The 20,075-nt window shown below is 39.3% G+C and overlaps 2 protein-coding genes across 3 annotated transcripts in view; both read left to right on the top strand.

Moving 5' to 3' along the window:
- rgs12b (regulator of G protein signaling 12b) overlaps window positions 1-8,706 on the top strand; it is a 69,121-nt gene extending 60,415 nt beyond the window's left edge. The window contains exons 16-19 of one of the 2 annotated variants that reach the window (XM_060872913.1): window positions 232-299; window positions 1,291-1,387; window positions 1,692-2,228; window positions 8,204-8,706. In XM_060872913.1, coding sequence (XP_060728896.1) covers window positions 232-299; window positions 1,291-1,387; window positions 1,692-2,228; window positions 8,204-8,646 — 1,145 coding nt within the window. In that variant the 3' untranslated portion in view covers window positions 8,647-8,706. Of the gene's footprint in view, window positions 1-231; window positions 300-1,290; window positions 1,388-1,691; window positions 2,229-8,203 lie in introns of those variants that run through there. The other variant, XM_060872914.1, reaches the window with a different exon arrangement.
- Window positions 8,707-12,939: 4,233 nt separating this feature from the next.
- dok7b (docking protein 7b) overlaps window positions 12,940-20,075 on the top strand; it is a 34,554-nt gene continuing 27,418 nt past the window's right edge. The window contains exons 1-4 of the mRNA XM_060872939.1: window positions 12,940-12,993; window positions 13,098-13,143; window positions 16,102-16,323; window positions 19,723-19,923. Coding sequence (XP_060728922.1) covers window positions 12,940-12,993; window positions 13,098-13,143; window positions 16,102-16,323; window positions 19,723-19,923 — 523 coding nt within the window. The remainder of the gene's footprint in view (window positions 12,994-13,097; window positions 13,144-16,101; window positions 16,324-19,722; window positions 19,924-20,075) is intronic.

Consider the following 20,075-nt stretch of genomic DNA (forward strand, 5'->3'; position numbering starts at 1 on the left):
CAGTACTAATTAGTGAACTGGGAATGACAGTACATTTCCTCAATAGATTTTCCTAGGACTGCTTTTATAATATCTGAGCCAGGCTACAGGATTCTTTGTAAATCATTTGTTTAGTCAGGATAAGACAGTCTTGGAATCCTTTCTAAATTTGTTGGCTTATCTATTTCAACTTCGTAAACACAGAGCACGGTATCTGATCTCATTCTTCCTTGTTCTGCTCCTCCCCTACAGACAAACAGAAACTGACCTTGACTAAAAGCCATGGCCCGCCGCTGTCCACACGAAGCCAGTCTGCTTCAGTAAGCACGTTATACGTCTCTGAATCACTGTGTATACAAACACACTTTCCTGTTGCACTGTCTCTTTGTCTCTTTGGCCTGTGTGGTGGAGGAATGTGTGCATGGCTGGTCGCGCCACCGCTTCTCTGTCTTCCTAAGGCTGTGTATATTTCAAGGCCTTTCTGGATCTGTGGATGATCTAACCATACTCTTCCTCCAGCAGTCCTACAGCTCATTTCTACTCTCTGAACACACTTGAGAGAACAAGGCTTAATTAAGGCTAATCTCTGGGCTCTAGTGGGGGATTACGATGTGACAGGAGCGTAGGGAATTCGAGGAAGTTAGAACAAAGTGTTGCTTTCTGGATTTTGTAGTCTGCTACATTGGTGGTGGTGGTGGCGGTGGTTATGTGCTGTGCTTTGATGGAGTGGAGCTGAATTTATGTAGTGACTGTAGTATCAGCAGTGTTTCTATGTATGTGTGGATGCAAGCTCAGGAAATAGTCCACAGTCCCCTTATGAATTAGATCTCATCCATTCTTAAAGAAGAATCCCCACAGGGCATTTTTCCACTGCTTGTTAAAAAACAAGAACTGTCCCAAACAAAAACCACTGGGACTTGGGGTAGTTCATTTCCCATCCACTAGAGAGATGCCTTGATGATACAAGTGATTATTACGGGTCACTCTGTTTGTGTTGGTATCAGAAAGGTTACATGCTTAGACATTTGTCTGAGAAAACCAAAGACAAACTTATAAACACGACCAGGCTAGAGTTTGTCTGGGCAACAGACTGTTCTGGTGGCCTTACTCCCAGGTACCATTAGATCCCACTGGTGACAATTTGACCAGGTGCCTAAAACCATGCAACTTTGGCACGAAATCAGTTGGCACAGTTCCATTTTTTCTGGTGCCAAAAATTCTAGTACATTGTGCAGTGGAAAAAGACCCTAGGCAACTTCAGCCCTCTTGCACCCATCCCTAACGTGCCCCGTTCTCATTGTGACCACCCAGGCGGAGGACAGATCATCAGGAAAAGCTACGACTGTCAAAACCAGGGCCCAGATGGAAAAGCGAAAACAGAAAAAGCTTAATATAGATGAAGCTGAAGGTAAAGATTCTTGCCCTCTGTCTAACCATCCTTCCTTCTCTTTATACCAAATTGTCGTTTAAATTAACTTTAAGTTGCTTGGCTACTCTTGATTAACCCGACTTAGTTGGCTGACCCAGCTAATGCTAGAATACCACAGCAAAGATGGTACTAATGTTCTTTCACAGAATGCTCTCTCTCTCTCTCTCTCTCTCTCTCTCTCTCTATCTTGCTCTTGAGCACAGCTTTTCTCGAACATGTATTGGTGTCACTTGTTTTCTGGATTGTTTTCTTGGATTTGAACTGCTGTATGTTTTCTAACTAGAATTCTTCGAGCTCATATCCAAAGCACAGAGCAACCGAGCTGACGACCAGCGGGGTCTGCTGAACAAATCTGACCTAGTCTTACCTGACTTCCTGCGCCTTGATCCTGACACGAGTCCTGGAGACGTCCCCATCAGCTCCAACCCTAATCCCTGCAAACCCCGTCCACGTTCCAAAGAGAACGGCTCTGCCCTCAGCGCCAGCCACCAGACACAGAGCTTGGATTCGGGCGTGGAAGGGCCAGGTGGCCGGAGAGCCTTCATGCCACTCCATAGGAACCCCGCTCCCCGTAAACAGGCGACATTTGGCCCCACTCTCTCACCCATCTCACATAGTCATGGCAATTGGAAGCGAGACAGTGGGGCCCAGGCACTGGAGGAGGAGGAGCATGGTACGGACCTGACACTGGTGGGTGAAGGTGATATTGCCATCCCTAACAGCTTGCTCCTCCCTCCATCCCCTTTGCCCCTCCCTCGCTCCCCAGAACGACCGCGCCTCCTCAGAGAGGATGCTTATCAGGACAGCTGGGCCCAGCCAGGTACCTCTCCTGTGTGACCTGTGCTTTCCCTCTCACGCACTCCCTTTTCACTGTTCTTCCTGAAGATCTGCTGTGTGTTTTATTGAGTGCTGTGGACTTGCTGTCGTTCTTCTCTTTGCCAAACCTCGTCAAAGCCGTGACTCCCCCCTGTAAATATGTTGCCTTCTAAGAGCACTTTACTGAACTATTGGAAAAGAGAAATATATACAGATGCTAACTAACAAGCTTTCTTTGCTAGAAAGGTTTTTTTTTTTTGCATCCAATCACATTTCATGACACACCAACATATGACAGTACAAACGACAGAAGACAGTGTGATTGTCAGTGAGTGGTTAACTACAACCATCATGTTCTCTCTGGGAGTACACATGCCCTCTCAATGCCACAGGATTTAGAATTAGCATAATACATCAATATGAAGTGGTGTGAAAAGCATCAACCATTGCACCACGTCCCGATTGACCAACGAGCAATACAAATTTACAGTCATGAGACATAACACCATATTTGTTCTCTGAGTGATTTTTCATGAATGAAGTTCAATGCTAGCTCTGACTCATATCCTTATAGTAATCCATCAGCATCTCTGCTTATTGTTTAGTTCTCAATATCTTAAAACATGTTTTTCAATAAGTACGGTGAAACTAAAAGGACATGTTTGAGATCAAGGAATCTTGGGAGTGTAACTGCTGGAAACTTTGTATATAAGCCATGCTTAAAAATGAGTACAAATTGACACCCATGATACCATGCTGGCTTCTTGCCTAATGTCATGACAGGTTTAAACATGTGCAGAATCAGTGACAAATGCTGTCTTCATGAGTCATCATGAAGCTGTTTTATCATGAATGTAAATTCCCGATCTAAAGTCTGCATTAGAGTTCTAATAACAATAGAGAGTCTCAGAATCAAGTTTAGTCACCAAATTCCTGACTTAATGACTTTGCTGTTTCACCATAACAAAGAAAACAACTGTTTTAGAGCTTAATACTTTGTAATTCCTTACTTTTCTCAATACAGTGTAGTTTAACTAGCCAACAGGTACTATATTGACATCTTTTCCCAATGGTGGTACAATGTATTAGAAAGATACTGTCAATAATTGGATGAACGAGCATCACAGAAACATCGCCTAAACATGAAATATGAGCATCAAGGTATAATTTATAACTACTGTTAAACTCTGCCTCCCTGATGATCACATGGCTGACTGCAATTTCCAAACAAGAAGAAACTTGTTCACGTCATAGTCGTTACTCATCCTGCAGACCGCCATGAGCCTTCAGCTCAGTGTGAAACATAACCAATAGCGTTAGTCGTCAGGAATCTGTTCATGTGATAAAATCATGTTTGTCGCACCTTTAAGAGGTGAGATATGACCAAATATATTTCCCAAATCTGAGACAGACAGACAGACACACACACACACACACACACACACACAGAGAGAGACAGTGTTGTGGATTTTCCATTCAATTCTTAATGCTTTCAAGATCTTAGATTTCCAGTGTGCCATTTCTTTACACTCGTCCTGAAATCCGTTTTTTTTTCAACAAGCAATTCAACAATGTTTACACAGTTAACATCCACTCTCTTCTCTTGCATATAGTATTATGTAATATAATCCCTACAACCTTAATTTATCCAGTTTGTGTTCAAAGTATGTTTTACTAAATGACAAAGAAATACTAACTGTGTACAGGTTTTTGCTTGTATTGGAGATACCAGCGTTGTTGAATTGTCTGCTATTTTGCTGTAGACGCTGAGATCTCATCACATTTTCTGTAGCAGTTTTGTTGAGATGACGATCCATTCCAGTCTGTGCCATATCTCTGCATTTCTGTATATACAGTGAAATAAATGTTAGAGCGACATCTTTAGCTCTAATATTCTGTGTGTCCTTTTTTCTGGCCTGTGTCTTCTTTCTATGTATGTTTTTTCTTTTTACAGATACTTATTGTACATTGTTTACATTTAATTCATTTGACAGACATACTTATATAGAGCAATTAAGGGTTAAGGGCCATGCTCAGGGGCCCAGCAGTGGCAGCATGGTGGACCTGATCATGAGGCCAATGCCTTAAGCACTGAGCTACCACTTCCCTTGTTCGCACAGGGCATGCAGTACACATTCTTTAGGAGTAATAATTAAACAAGATGGGGCTATGGCCCTACATTGAGTGGAGTTACTCTTCCCACCCTGAAGGTGATTATTTTACAATGAGAAATGTATGTAGTACAAAAAAAGTAGCCAGACATCATATTTGCTGAACTAACAAAGTATGGGGTGCTGGATCTTTTTTTTTTTTTTTTTTTTACAGAAACTTGCAGAAAACTATACAGTGAAATATAAAATCTACATCGAACAGTAAACAGTGTTGCTTAAATCAGCCGTCTAACCGAGAGCTTTACTTTAACCTCTCTCCTAATAACCCATATACTAAAGTTCTTCATACAGTAGCTCTATATTCATCATTCCTTTTGTTCTTTTTCCTGCTTTTTCCTTTTGTTCTTTTTCCTGCTCAACCCCCCCGACCCCCCCAAACACACACACACACACACACACACACACCATTCCTCTCTCTCTCTCTTCTCTCTCACACTGCATTAGCTATGCATGGAGGCCCAGCTGAAGTGAATGGCTGATTAGACAGGCTTTGTGTCATTAGGATGCTGGAATTGGGCTAAAACAAAACTGGCCTGTTTCCTTCCTCAATGCCACTCTCATCCACCACGCATATCTCCCTCTTTCTCTATACATGGTGCAAAAATGAAGGAAATCCTCTAGGCAGAAATCTCTGGGTTTTTTCATAAGACACTAGATGATGATATGGATGCTGGATCCGTCTCCTGCTTTTACTCTCTTTATTTGTGGTGTCATCTCTCTCTCTCTCTCTCTCCCTCTCACACACTCTCTCTTTCTCTCTTTCTGTCTCTCTTATTACTCTCAACAAGGCCTGTTTGTTCTGAGCTGTTGTGCTGAATGGAAGTGGGAGAGTAACGCTAGCAAATGCGGAGCCTGAATTTTGAATGAAGTTGTTCTAATGTGAGTACAGATACTAATCAGGGAGGAATCTGAGCTTGTCTCAATGACCTTGCCTATTTCAGCTGGTTTCACATGTTGCCTTTGTTCAAACAGTCAGTATTTGCACATCTAAAGTGAATAAAATAATACTCAGCCGCTTCATTCGTTCCTGTTTAATTATTTAGTGCCAGTCAGACAGATTTGAACCTTCATTTGGATTAAATGCACTGTCCAATTCTCTTTTACAAGTGTCTCCATAGGTATCCAATCGTCTTCCGGGGTTAGGGTTCTAATGATTTCTTGTCAGGTGAGCTTCTTTTTTTAGTGCATAACATTCTAAATCGATGTAGGCTGATAGTCTCCTCTGAACAGAGTTCTGACGCTGCATCTCGTGGTAGTGTATCAGAGTAGATCTTGAATCTTACACAATGTGTATTTTTAGTCCAGAGTCTTCACAAGGCTTCTTTTCACTTATAAAGTCTCTATTAAAGATGCCCTTTTAAAGATAAAATCTTAAATACTAGAGTTGGCCTATTTATCAAAAATATCACAGAACTATGTAAAGTATATATACTCGATGGAGCATTTTATTAGGAACACCTGAACACCTATACATTGGTGTGACAGCAATGCAGTGCATAACACCATGTAGATAAGAGCAGATAAGATCATGTTTAACCATCAGAATGGGGGGAAAATGTCATCTTAGTGAATTTGACTGGCATGGATCTTGCTGTCAGATGGGTTGGTTTGAACATTTCTATAACTGAAAAAAATTCAGTGAGCATCAGTTCAGAGGACAGAAACGGCTTGTTGATGAGCGAGGTCAAAAATGTTGAAAAATGTAGAGAAATGACCTTTAATTAAAACTTATTCATCCCTGCTCCTTTTTCTCTTTCCTTCCTCGTCAGTTTTGTTTATAGTTTCATTTCTATCGCAGTTCATGCCACAGACTCTCAATTGACAAATTAGTCTTTTAAGAAATGGAGATAAAAAGACTAATTTGTCAAGATTGGTGTGTTATTTAGTTATAAAACATAAGAGCTTTTTTAGGTTTCCAGTATGCAAATACAAGCAAAGTACATGTTCTTCCTGTGTCTCTGTGGGTTTTCTCTGGGTTCTGCAATTATCTCATACCACCATATGCCTCATACGACATGCCAGGGTTTAGGGGTGTGTGTGTGTGTGTGTGTGTGTGTGCGCATGATGCTCATTCAGGGTGTTTTCCCGACTCACTCTCAAAATTTACATGCCTTCTATGGCTCTTTCTCTTTATTTTATCAAATAAATATATTATAAATGGCGAAAGAAAAACATGTAATCCTTAAAACCACCAAAAACTCAAACAGTCTCAGCACATACAGAGTCTCTGCACATACCAGAGTCCTAGCAGCACAGCAGACCACACATCACCATTTTTAGTATTTCTCAAACCAGTGCTGTTATTTCACCTGACAGTTTCACATCAACAAACACATGCTAAAGTCCAAAAACACTTTCCATAGCATCATCAGGTGAGAGGTAGGTACTTAGCAGAGACATGGCTCCACCTAATGGACATGGCAGGAAGTGTGGACTGATTAACTGCTTCACATCAGCTGCCTCAGTAAAATGCTTCTGTATTAAAAGCCATTACAGGATGGCTTTTACATCCTTTAGTACAGTTGCATTGTGTCTGGACATCTTTTTCTATTTCAGTTCAGATTTTTTTTCCTCTTCTGTATACTTCACAATTACTTGGTCACTATATTCCGAGGACTGAGAGTGAATATTTTTTTCTTGAAATGTCTCATCTTCAATAGTCATGGAACTCATGTAATTAAGATACACGCCACAAGGGGGCAGTGTGACTAAATCCAAATCATATTTCATTTTCACTTGAAATGAATATGCCCAAAAATGAAGTTGGCACCATTTTTACCATCAGTCTGTGAAGTAAAAGGACTGGTCTCATGACTGAGAGAGTCATGGCTCGGTAATTTGACGCAACACAGTTATTAATCAGTGCCTGAGTCCATTTAGTGTCACGCTGCAATAAATGTCCTTCTTTACTGAAATGAATCGGTGCTTCACAGATCTTTCTGTTCTTTTAATCCTATCCCTGACTTTATTTCGTTTTTATTCAATCCTTATAGTGCATCATATTTAGTAGTGTGTTTAATGTGTGCATTCATTCCTACATGTCTACTTTACTGGGTGAGGTGAGTGTGTTTTATTTCCCAGTGAGATGTTGATTATTCACACACTGTGGGGCAAACATTTAGAAGTGTTTAATTGTGTATTGGTGTGAATTTTTTTAATGTTTTTATTATTTTTCTAGACTAATGTTGCTTACAAAATAAAGGTTGTCCACAATCTTACATGCCCAAATTTTCATTTACATGATTAAAATTCCTTTAAATATTATAAATAAACTATTTTGTCAAATATCAGGGATGTCTGTATTTCATATTCTGGAAAAAAAAGTGAAATGCATCGTCATTTGCACGACACATACTTGAGCTTAGTTGCGTTGTGTTATTTAATCTCTTTGTACTACATTAATGAGCATATCACTGCCCATGTTTCCTGGAAAAAGAAATCACACAAATATTGTTTTTAAATGTTTACCCTGCAGTGTTACACTGCATTCAATCAGAAGGATCTAGCTTGCTTTACTATCAAACATTAGATCATTTAAGAGCCTAAAAATAAAACAAATGTTACTATACGGTACCTTTCTTTGTCACTGGGCTGGTATGGTAATGTATACCTTTACTTTATATCTTTTATATGGAGATGTGTATACAAAAATGATTTGAATTCCATGAAGTACAGTTACAGAGAGTATACATACTATCCCAGTTACAAGGAAAGGTTCAGTTATAACCCTGTTTTCAGAGTGTGTACTATTTCCGCTCCACTAACAGCCTGTATGTATTCTCTGTCTGCTCATGACTGCTTTCTTCAGGAAGAGAACGAAGAAGGCAGAAGGACAAAAGCAGCATTTCCAAACTGTCTCAGAAGAGAACGCCCTCTGCCCCTCCGCTTGCTCCTCCCCCAGCTCCTAAACCTGCTCCTCCTCCTCCTCCTCCTCCTCCTCCTCCTCCTCTTCCACCTCCACGAGCCAGAGGGGGCCCAAGATCCAAGCAACCTAAGCGCACTTCTCTACCCAGTCGACAGGTGCTGGATGTGGATGGAGTGTGTGTAGAGGACACCAGACGTCGGGATGGAGGGATGAACTCCAGTGTACAAAAGCAGACAGGGGATATGAGGAATCGCAGGGTGAGAATCAGAAGAGGAGCATGGCAGATGTCAGGACAACTCCCTAACAAACCCCTGCCTGTTAAAGCCACAGAACCGGCAAACACTCCACCCTCATCTGAGAGCAAGCACAAAGCTACCTTTGTCTGATCTCACACACAGGATCTGTTTGGGACCCAGAGTGCTGCGTTATATCTTTTCATTTTTCTGACTGAAAGGAACCTTGAAAATAACATTTGGCTTAGGAAAGATTTATAAACTCCAGTATTTAGAAGAAAAAACATAATTCTTTATACCTCTTTATTATTTTCCTCAGTTGTTTGAACCAATCATTTGTTTTGAAGATTATATTTGAATACTATTTTTACACAAAAAAATAAATCGTCATGCTACACATAGACAGAGAACAGTAACTACACTTTCACTGTCATTAATAAATCTACCTTGAATGAAAATGTACATTTTTGGGGAAAGTCTTCACTGCTACACATTTGTAATCGTTTAGCCGTAAGCGCATTAGTGAGGTCAAGTGTTAACACTCCAATTCAATCCAAAGGTTTTCAGTGGGGATCTGTGCAGGACATTCAGTGCTTCCAATCTAAACTTGGCACACCATGTCATACACGTCATATCACATGTCATATCTTATAACACATGTCATATCTTATAACTTACCTGATTGGGTCTCCAGAAGTGATATTATTGTCTGCCAAACATAAGTGTAATCAAACATGGAGAAAATGGCTTCTGAATATTAACACAGCTTGAATCATCATTTTTTTCCAAGCATTATGCTGACATTTGCCAGATATGTGTGTGTGTGTGTGTGTGTGTGTGTGTGTGTGTGTGCGCGCGCACTAGGACACTGCTGCGCCCGCAAAATGATGGCATAGCCATATCACACGTAGAGCTCATCAGGAATGTAGGGAAGTACATAATTGGCATTATTATTAGCTATACAGTTGTGGTTATGTGTTCTTTCTGCACAGATAAAAACATTTGCAGAATGTTGTCACTGTATGTATGGGTAAAAAACCTATAAATAACCTATAATAATCAAAAAAGTGGTCAATACATAATATGATAAAGGGTGGCAGTGGTGCGAGTGTTGAATTAATTAGTTCAGGAAATGACATTTTTTTAGAGGATCAGTCACCGTCACACTCCAATACATACCAAAACTTAGTTCATTCATTCATTCATTCATTTTCTACCGCTTATCCGAACTACCTCGGGTCACGGGGAGCCTGTGCCTATCTCAGGCGTCATTGGGCATCAAGGCAGGATACACCCTGGACGGAGTGCCAACCCATCACAGGGCACACACACACACTCTCATTCACTCACACAATCACACACTACGGACAATTTTCCAGAGATGCCAATCAACCTACCATGCATGTCTTTGGTCCGGGGGAGGAAACCGGAGTACCCGGAGGAAACCCCCGAGGCACGGGGAGAACATGCAAACTCCACACACACAAGGCGGAGGCGGGAATCGAACCCCGACCCTGGAGGTGTGAGGCGAATGTGCTAACCACTAAGCCACCGTGCCCCTCCAAAACTTAATTAAGAAATACAATTTTATTTGATTTCATGCCAATTTTTGCATTTATTCCAAAGTGTAATTTTAACAGCACGTGTATGATGATGTACTGATTTACTGTCAATCACAAAAGAAACAGAGAAAATCTTGTCACTTTTTTGCTAAAGGGATTAAACAAAATTATCCCTTACAAAGTTTTCCCCAAATGTAGTAGTTCAGAAATGTAACCCATGACCATGATTTCTTCTTAACTCATGCACTGGAGCTACAAGACTAGTGGAGCTTAGTAGAAGTTTGCCTCAAATCTCATCCAGATCCTCAGTAATGTCACACAGAGTTGCTGATCTGATTGTAATGGACTGACCCACTAGAGCCAAGAGCATTAATATCAGTGTAATACAGACCGACACAGACAGTAAGCTGAAACCAGGATGAACACCCTGGAGCTGTGAGCAGTGCCATAACCAGGATTAACATTTTTTCTGAGCTTCACATTGCTTTGTCATAGTTAAAATATCATAATGCAGAGTGTGTACTACAACAATTGCTATTTTATCATCTCTGTTATGCTATCCTTTCATTCTTCCCTAAACTGCTCTGACTCTAGTTACACCATTTAATATTGCTGAGTTAAATATATTTGTTTACAAGACAGATTGAGTTACCTGTTGATTTCTACATTCGGTTACAGGATACTATGTCTTTAATACGGCAGCTAATTATATATGTAGAATGTTATTAACGAGTGACGTTTAAAAAATTATTTTAACAAGCATCAAGTGTTTATATAGATTCATCTTGTTCCCTAACCAGATCAGCTAACGTTGCGGCAACTATAGCAAGATGTTATGGCTAACACTTTAATGCAGTTATCCAATCAGGTGGCAGCAGCACAATGCATACGATCATGCAGCTACATGTCAGGAGATACAGATCATGTTAACACCGAATATCAGAATGGAGAAAGACTATGATCCTGGGCATTAATGCTAGTTTCAGTCAGGCTGAAAGTCTGCGATTTTTATGTGGAAGGGTTTCTCACAGAATAGCTTGAAGAAAAAAAAATATCTGAGTAGCGAAAAATATGAGTGGCAGTTCTGCTGACAGAAACAGCTTGTTTATGAGAGAGGTCAAAATGGAATGGCCAGACTCTGATTTCTTAGAACTGTAGTGAGAAGAAAAACATCCCAGAATGCACAGCATGTTGAACCTTGAGGTGGATGAGCTACAACAGAGAAGAGTCCCGCTTGTGTCTGTCAAGAACAGGAGTCTGAGGCTACAGTGGTCACAGGCTCACTGAAACTGGGCAGCTAAATGTTTTTATGAATATTAAAAATAATTCCAAAATATCTTTAAATATAAACACACAACCACATAGACTCACAAGCTTCATTAGTTTAATTGAACGTGTGATTTTTTTCTGGCCTAATGTCCTTCAGTACAGGTCTTAACCGCATTTACCTCAAGAGGAATGCTTCCTTCAGCAAATTAATTTAAGTTACTTCGGGCAAAAGCATCAAATACATGCACTTATTAAGGTTTGTAATAGGGTGAAATACTGAATGACCCATTGCTCACTGATGCCTGCAGGACTAAAGAGTAAAAATCTGGAAAAAAAACGTATTTGGTCAGCAAAAGCCTGTGAAATAAAATTATCCTGTGGTAATATAGTTCACGAGTATTCCTCATGGGGAAAATGATTTCATAAAACTCAGCCATCCGCTTACATATCGCAATATAAATGTCTTGATCCTTTTACAATCTCAGGTCACCTGGAACAGAGAAGGAAAGCTCTAAGTGGAATCAAAACAGTGAGCACAAAAAACAAGCAGAACTTTCAGCCACGTCGGCGCCAATGCAGTGCAATGTTATCTAGTCACATTTCCACTTTAACTGTATCAGCAAGCGTTTCAGTTAAAAGCCAAGGATATTAGTCTGGCACCTGTTGTGGATATTTATTTCTCTATTTTGTTACGGAACAGTTATAGATAGATAGATATCACACATACTGTAGTTATGTGTGTGGGCTGTTGGTGGACTGTTGGACTGATTTCAGTCCCCATTGTCTGAGACTTTGAGGAATGTTTACACTAATGGGCTGCTGACTGAGGGGTTAAGTGACTTCAATTCAATTTGAAACCTCAAACTGGACACCCTAACCCCAGGGAACAACTGCGAAAACGTCTGTCCTGGCGCTTAGCTGTCTGTTTGCAGAAACTTAAGCCCCACTCTAGGAGGAGGTTTCTGTTTGTGGGGTCCAGAATTTCACAATTATATGAAAACATGACAGTTTTGATGGTGTGGAGACTTTTGGGCTTGATTATAATGTAAACATTATGGTATGCTATCGTGAATGTTTTTTAGATCTTGTTTCAGTCTATTAAAAAAGTCTCATGTGTAGAAACCATAGGTTTTTCTCAATACTTAACTGATTACTTCATTAATTAGTTGTTAAGAATAAGGTTGCAGTGTGGCACAGTGAGTAGCATTACTGCTCAATGACTCCAGGGTCGCTGGATCGATTCCTAGACTGTTTGTGTAAAGTTTCATCTGTTTCCCTCACATTCAGGAGTGTTTTCTCAAACTTCCAAAGAATATGCTGGTATTATCTAATTGCATTAATTTACAAGTTAATGGAAACAATATATAATAATACATTGAAACATTTATATCAGAGAGGTTCGGTATTACGGACAATACCGTCCTCTTACAGTATATTATATGCGTGATATAAGTACTACTGTACTGTAAGTTTGTAAAACGTCAGAAGGGGAGTAAAGGAGAGGGAGAGCAGTTTACACCATGTGCAGACAACCAGTAAAGTTATTTTGAACTGGAGACACGTGCTCTTGCACTCACCCGCGCGCACACACAGCTGTCGGGAACCATGACACAAGATGACCGATACAGTGGTCGTCGAGGGACAAGTTAGACTCCGAGAAGGGAAAAAGGTTTTTCTAAACTTCTTATCACCTCTTATTAGAGTGGAATAAGTTGCTGTTGTGTGAGTGTACCTGGCCCTGGTGAGAGTTTTACTATCTTTCTGTCTCTACAGTGGAAGAGCAGATGGGTGGTCCTGAGAAAGCCCTCTCCAGTAGCAGGTAAGCTAACGGCACGCATTAAAAAACAGTATGTATGTCTGTGTGTGTGTGTGTGTGTGTGTGTTAGTTACAGCAGTGTCAATTGTTAACAAACAAACACGTGGTTCCTAAATTAAATAAACATGAACCAAAGATTGTGTAAAAGCTCTGTAAAGTATTTATAATGCATTTTCTCCTGACTGGTATTTCACCTGGAGTCCTAGTGACATCAGACCACCGCTGTGGTAGCACGAGCAAATGAGAGCACGTGCAAGACTGTGACAAATTGAGGCACGAGCAACAGCACGAGCTTTAAATGATTGTCGATTGAAGAAGAAATTCATGAAATATTCATTAGTCAAAATATTCTAAATTAATATTATAACTTAATATTAGTGTACGGTTTCTATTGAGACTGCTGGTGACAAGGTGACAAGTTCAGCGTCATACGACTGCATCTTTCCTGTTTATTTTTCATTATTTCTTCATTTATACAGTTTCCCCCCTCTTTAGCCCTATTTGAATTGGATTCATTTTACACAAAGAGCCTCGTGCAAATCTATTATATCAGTGAATTTTTGTACATACTTGTGTCTGGAAATGCCAGTAAATAAGGAATCACACAGGATGCAAAGTCCAAGTGGATTATTTTCCTATAACAGCATCACTTAAAGTAAAAACTCATCAATAGCCTCAATTTATTAATGAATGCCAGGTCACACTTTTAACACGTTTTATAGCTACATTTAATGCTATAGAATGTTAGACTAGCTTTAAACAGTTGTTCTTTTAGGCAAAACTCTTTCTTAAAATGCATGTTGACTTGTTACAGAGAAAAATAAATAGCGTTTTGTCCACGGTGGACTTACTGACTGTTCCAAAGTGCTGAAACACTAGAGTCTCCTTCCCTAAATGTCTCCTAACAGAAAACGTCATCATATAACCAATTTTATTTATTTTATAAACCAATTTTATAAGACCATTTTATAAGACCAATTTTATAAGAGTTTTATTTATTTAAATAAAAATCATAGTATATGAGCTATAACTACCGAAATAGTAACATATTAGAAAAGCGCATTAATATAACTCAGTTTTATTTAACAGCATCTGTAGTATAGAACATTTCTCCATCTCTTTAGCTTTGAGCACTGTACACTGTACACTGTAATTCTGTATGAATCAACATCCCGATAAAGATTCACCTCAATTTCCCATCTAAAATATTTTATTTTAGAGTTATCATTGAGTTAACGTTGTTTAACATTAAATATAAATATGTGTAAAACTGTGAAATATTTTATTTTATCTTAATGATATTTACCATCATCTCCTGCAAAAACGTAAAAATCAGTTTGTATTAAAATGATAAATGTCGTGTTGCACGCTGTGAAAGATTCCTGTTCTAATTTATTCCTTGATACATTTTCATTATTGCTGTGAGAAATTAGTGCTTATATGTTGCACATTTTTAGGGCAGTTACAATAATGTTTAAATGGAGAAAAACCAAATCTAACAAAATCTCAAAAATTACACAGATCAGCTTTTAGCTATTCTCTCATTTTCTGTTATCCAGCATCTTTAAATCTTTATATAAATAAGAAATCCATCACAGAAGGAGTGAAGACAGCGACTGCTGGAGTTGTTTTCAAGTCAAAGAAGCTGTACGACACAGTAAATCTGAGTTATGGCAGAGACTCGGCTCTGCTAGTTAGTGATCTGTAAGATCACAAACATAATGCAGTCGATTGTGGGGTTAGTATAAATGCTGTAGCTTTGGAAGCTGATCTTTTAAAATGTACAGAAAAGGAGGTAAGACCTGGACAGAGTAAAAGACTAAAGTGCCACTGCATCACTCTCTTTAGATAGAGATAGGGTTAATTCTTATCGCTGCTATGAGCCGGTAGTTGAACAGAATTGTGGATAATAATGTAGAAATCTGTTCCTCATTACTTCCTGTTGTTGTTAGCATGAGCTGTCGTTTTATACGTATTGTAGAGCTATCTGGTAAAAATCTTCACCTCTGATTGTCTTCCACATTAACGTAGAAGAACCATTTTGCAAAATTAAAACATACTTTTGGACATCATGACAAGTCTGTTTTCAGAGCAAGAAATGGCTCGATACAAACACCACATATTTAAAAGCGCTTCCACATTTTTGCTTGAATAAAATAAAATACTCAAATATATTTGCTGGTCTATTTGTGAGGTCTATGGTTGTATTTTTCAGGCAGTCTGTCAAATCGCTATTTCAGGTTCTTTGGCATTTTTAGTGACAAAATGTTCTAGCTGTATCTAGCATATAGTTTGATGTCTACAAAAGTTTTAAAAAACATGTCATGTAATGAGTCAGTTAGTCTCCAGCTGTTGCAATAAATCTCTCTGTCTCTCGATCTCTCTCACTCTCTGTCTCACTCTCTCTGTCTCCCTGAAGTGCTACATATAGCAGCTGCTTGTATGTCTATTAATGCTAAACTACAACAGCAAACAAGCAGTAAATATAGACCATCAACCCAACATTATAGTGATGTCTCACTGGCTTCAATTTAATTGCATGCTGGCCTTCATAAGACATTTGTGTAGGAGTGGATAATTATAGACTAACACTACAGGTGCTAACAAGCTCTCATTACTGTACCAACAAGTTCTGGCAGAGCATTCTGGATACATCGTATGTATTTTTTGTGTCAATTCTTTAATTTTGCTTTTCACAGATTCAGAAAAGAAATATTTAATAAAGGTGGATTTCATTCCTCTTCTTTATAGATTTTGTCTAATGTTTTAATACTATTATGCAGTAAAAAAAATTTCTTTCCTGCTGCTGTCATGTTCAGTTTCTCATTAGAAGTCTAGATGCCATAGAAGGTACTAAGCCATACCAAAAGGAGTCTAAATGTGTGTATGTATTTGTGTGTGTGCGTGTGTGTGTGTGTGTGTGTGTGTGCGTGCGTGCGTGCGTGTGTATGTGTGTTTCAGACTGCCTTTGTGTGCTGGTCTATAAGGAGCGCAGTAAAGGGCAGCGGGAGAGGAGTCAGCTCACTCTGGGTGATATCTGTGGCCTGGAGCTCTTGCAGAGTTTTGAAGGAGTGAACTACGCTCTTACCCTCCTCTGCCTCACACAGTCCCTTACACTTGGCTTTGACAGCAGAGAAAACCTTCTAACATGGGATGCACGCATCCGCTACAGCCTCGGAGAAGGTGAGAAAACATTTGCACTGATAGACATTAATATTAATTCAATATCACTCTATACAGATATATTCAGATGAACATACAAGCTTTATACAAGCTCTGCCTAGAAGGTATACATTTATTTATTTATTTTTATGGGGAATACATACATTAACTAATCTCAATATTGTACATTGCATCAGAGGTGTGCTGAAAAGAAAGTTTGGTGGCAAGCTCTCATAACACAAGCATCTGATCCTGCACCTTCATGTACAGTTATCAAAAGAACGGACACACACACACACACACACACACACACACACACACACACAAAGATGACGCACATAGCAAACATCATTTGTGGTCAAGAGGTCTATATTAAATCACTCTCCTAAATGCCAGTCAGGTTGTGTGACGCAAATGTACTCTTGAAGTTAAATATGGTCTGCTGAGGTGCCAGCAATCCTGTAAGTTTCTCTAGAGCTTTCCTTCACTGAACTCCTCTCACACACTTAGAAGGTAACGGCAAGCTTCTTTCATCTAACAGGGTTCTGTTCTTAAACACAGGGTCAGTTCTGCATGCTTAGATTTTCCTCCGTAGGGTCAGCATCAACAAACAGAATATTTAATATTTGCAAGAAAAAAGTTTGCTGTACAAAATATTGTCGTCATTTTTAGATACATTTAAAGGTAGGGTCTCCGATATTTGAGAAATGCTTCTGAAAACTGCGTTAGGCCACCAAACAAAACAAAAATCAAAACAAACGTGTAGCCAATGAGCAGAAAGGGGCGGGTCTTGTCAATATGGGCGGAGAGAGTGTTCAGTGCGCATGTGCGCATATTTACAGATTGGAGTTTCCCGAGTCAATAACCCCTGAGCTAAACGCTGTTACTACACAAAATGCGCTTGTAGCTGCCTCTCTACTTTACTACGATAGAAATAAGGTGTTATTTGTGTAGTAACAGCGTTTAGCTCAGGAGTTATTGACTCGGGAAACTCCAATCTGTGAATATGTGACCAACTTCCCGCTCCTTCAGTTCTCTCCAGCGCTGGAAAGCTGATCCTATATTAACACGTCCTACTTCTTGCCTTATCGTAAGCCTTTCTTCACTTTCTTTCTTTGTTTTTTATCCTCCATGTCAATGTTAAAACCGCTTTCTGCTAATGTCACACATGCGCACTAAACACTCTCCCCGCCCATATTGAAAAGACACGCCCCTTTCTGCTCATTGGCTACACGTTTGTTTCGATTTTTGTTTAGTTTTTTCGTCCTGACTGTTTTCTGAAGCATTTCTCAAATATCGGAGACCCCACCTTTAATGTTGTTGAAAGTCCATGAGAAAGTTATCTCTTGTTCCAACTCTTCCCTGTATTTGTATGGTTTTTCTATATCAAATTATGACTATATTTTTTATTATTTGTCAGAAAACACCGATGTCTTTGTGGAAAAATTTCAGACCCAAATGCGAGGATAGCTAAAACACGATTATTAAATGTAACATAACACAAAGGTCTGGGTAACTCAAAACAAACAAAACAGAGCAACCAAACAGAGACCACGAAGACAACACAAAGATGAGGATTAATAAATAGGAGACAATTAGACACATGAGAAACAGGTGTGCTGATGCAGGAAGGAATTAGTCATGGCCGGGGCAGACACGTGAACACAAAACGTAAACAAAAACACATTTGACAAGAGACAAATGCGGAACGCCCCCTAATGTTCTGACAGGTAAAAAGTCCGGGCGTGATCCTGACATTATTATGTTCAGATTATATGGAGCTCTCCCTTACCATAGAAACAGTACCTAAGTGAACAAAAGCATTAATTTAAACCTGCAGAGCCGCTGTAATAGAAAGTGAATAAACACTTACTAACCAATCAGCTGCACTGTGGTATAAATAAGCAGCAGTATGAAACAAATTCCTCTCAGTGAGGACAGACTCATAACTCTCACCGTGATCATCCATTTCTCAACCGAATATTGTAGTAATATCATAAGCTATGATAAATGATTATGTAATGATTATGACATAGAAATGTGACATAAGCACATGCCTAAGGCACATCGCAGATAATGAGTCCTCCAATTCTGCTCTGTTGAATTCTCTATTTTCACATCCTTCGCTTTGTTTATTTGTTTGTGTGTATGCCTTGTGACAGAGTGATAATAGATTACATTCAGTGAAGCGCGGTGAATATTCCAAACGATGCTCAAACTCTCTCATCAGTCTCCTGTTCTCCACTGTGCTCCCTTACTGTATGATGGCTTGCTAACTCGCCTTACACTGAGCCTGATTGATGAGTCAGTCAGCATAGAGGACTTCTGTTTCTCTCTCTCACTCTCTCTCTCTCTCTCTCTCTCTCTCTCTGTCTGACTCTCTGTGGGTGTTTTAGTGATGCCATACAATATAATCTGCATCAGGAAATAAGCTGCATTAGTCTGTTTTATTGATAGTATCGCTTTAAGCCATCAAACATATTGATTAGACTTTTTTAAGTTTTCATCCTGGTTGTGATGAACGCATCATGCACACTTGCTTACTTATCATTTCCATTAATACTTTATTATCCTTTTTTAAAGGGAACTCTTTATGCTCGCATGTCTCTAGCTAAAGCAGCACATTACTTCACACCAGTCTGTTTGCTTTAGCAGATTTAAACGAACATCACAGTGACATTTATGCAAATGCAAATGTCCTCTTTCCTGACACACATATAAAGCCTTTAAATTTAGGATTTCTCCTGGGATTTTAATCTTTGTCTATGATTGATACAGACGATACTATAATTCTACAATATTATCGTTGAAGGGACAATGAAATGTTGCAAGTTCCCTATAATTGGCAATGTTTCCAGTGTTTTATTTGGGTATGTTATGTCTATCCTATACAGAAAGCTAAATAAAAGAAGCTGGCTTTTAAGATTCAATTGAAAGGAGTCCATAAAACTCTTTTCACTATTGTCCAAAGATTCCATGAAAACATGTTGGAGAGACGTTTTGCTTTAGAGGCATTTTTCTACCAAAATGCATGATTTTTTTTTTTCACACTGAAGAAAGGCAACAGGATGTCAAAAAGAAAGGACGTATCTTTATTATTACAATTTAGCAATTTCTTGTGTTTTTGTGGTTCTTTAAAACTTTGTAGTCTACGTTTTATGTCAAATAAAAATTCCTCTCTGTCTGGAGTTTTGAGTCCATCACGTCCATAGGTTTCATGTCCACCATAACGCTGAGCAGGATAAAGCACTTACTGAAGATAAATGAAAGAAGAAACAAGCTCATTATCCTGTTATCAGTCATATTTCAATGAAAATATTAATAATATCACAATTTACCATATAAGCTAAGGAAGTAATGTAAAATGTAATATCAGCACATGATATTCCTGATATTGATCAGGAAAACTTTCTTTTTCAGTCCACAGGTTCAGTGTAACCATCCAGCCGGGCACTAAGCTGGAGAGTGGCGCAGCGTCACTGCATCTCTGTAATAACCTGCTCGTTATAGCCCGAGATATCCCTCCAGCGGTTATTGCACACTGGAGACTGTCGGACCTGCGACGATATGGAGCAGTGCCAAATGGATTTATCTTTGAAGGAGGGACACGATGTGGCTACTGTGAGTCTCTGTTTGTGTTTTTACTGTTTGTGCTCTGGTACTGCTACTGCTACCGCTCCTGCTGCTTACTGTAATACCACCTATATTGTACATTTTAGAGTTTCCCCTGATTTAATACACCTACTTACACTCTGTTATTAGCTCATTGTGTG

This window comes from Tachysurus vachellii, chromosome 6 (assembly GCF_030014155.1).
Source record: "Tachysurus vachellii isolate PV-2020 chromosome 6, HZAU_Pvac_v1, whole genome shotgun sequence".
Taxonomy (NCBI): Eukaryota; Metazoa; Chordata; class Actinopteri; order Siluriformes; family Bagridae; genus Tachysurus; species Tachysurus vachellii.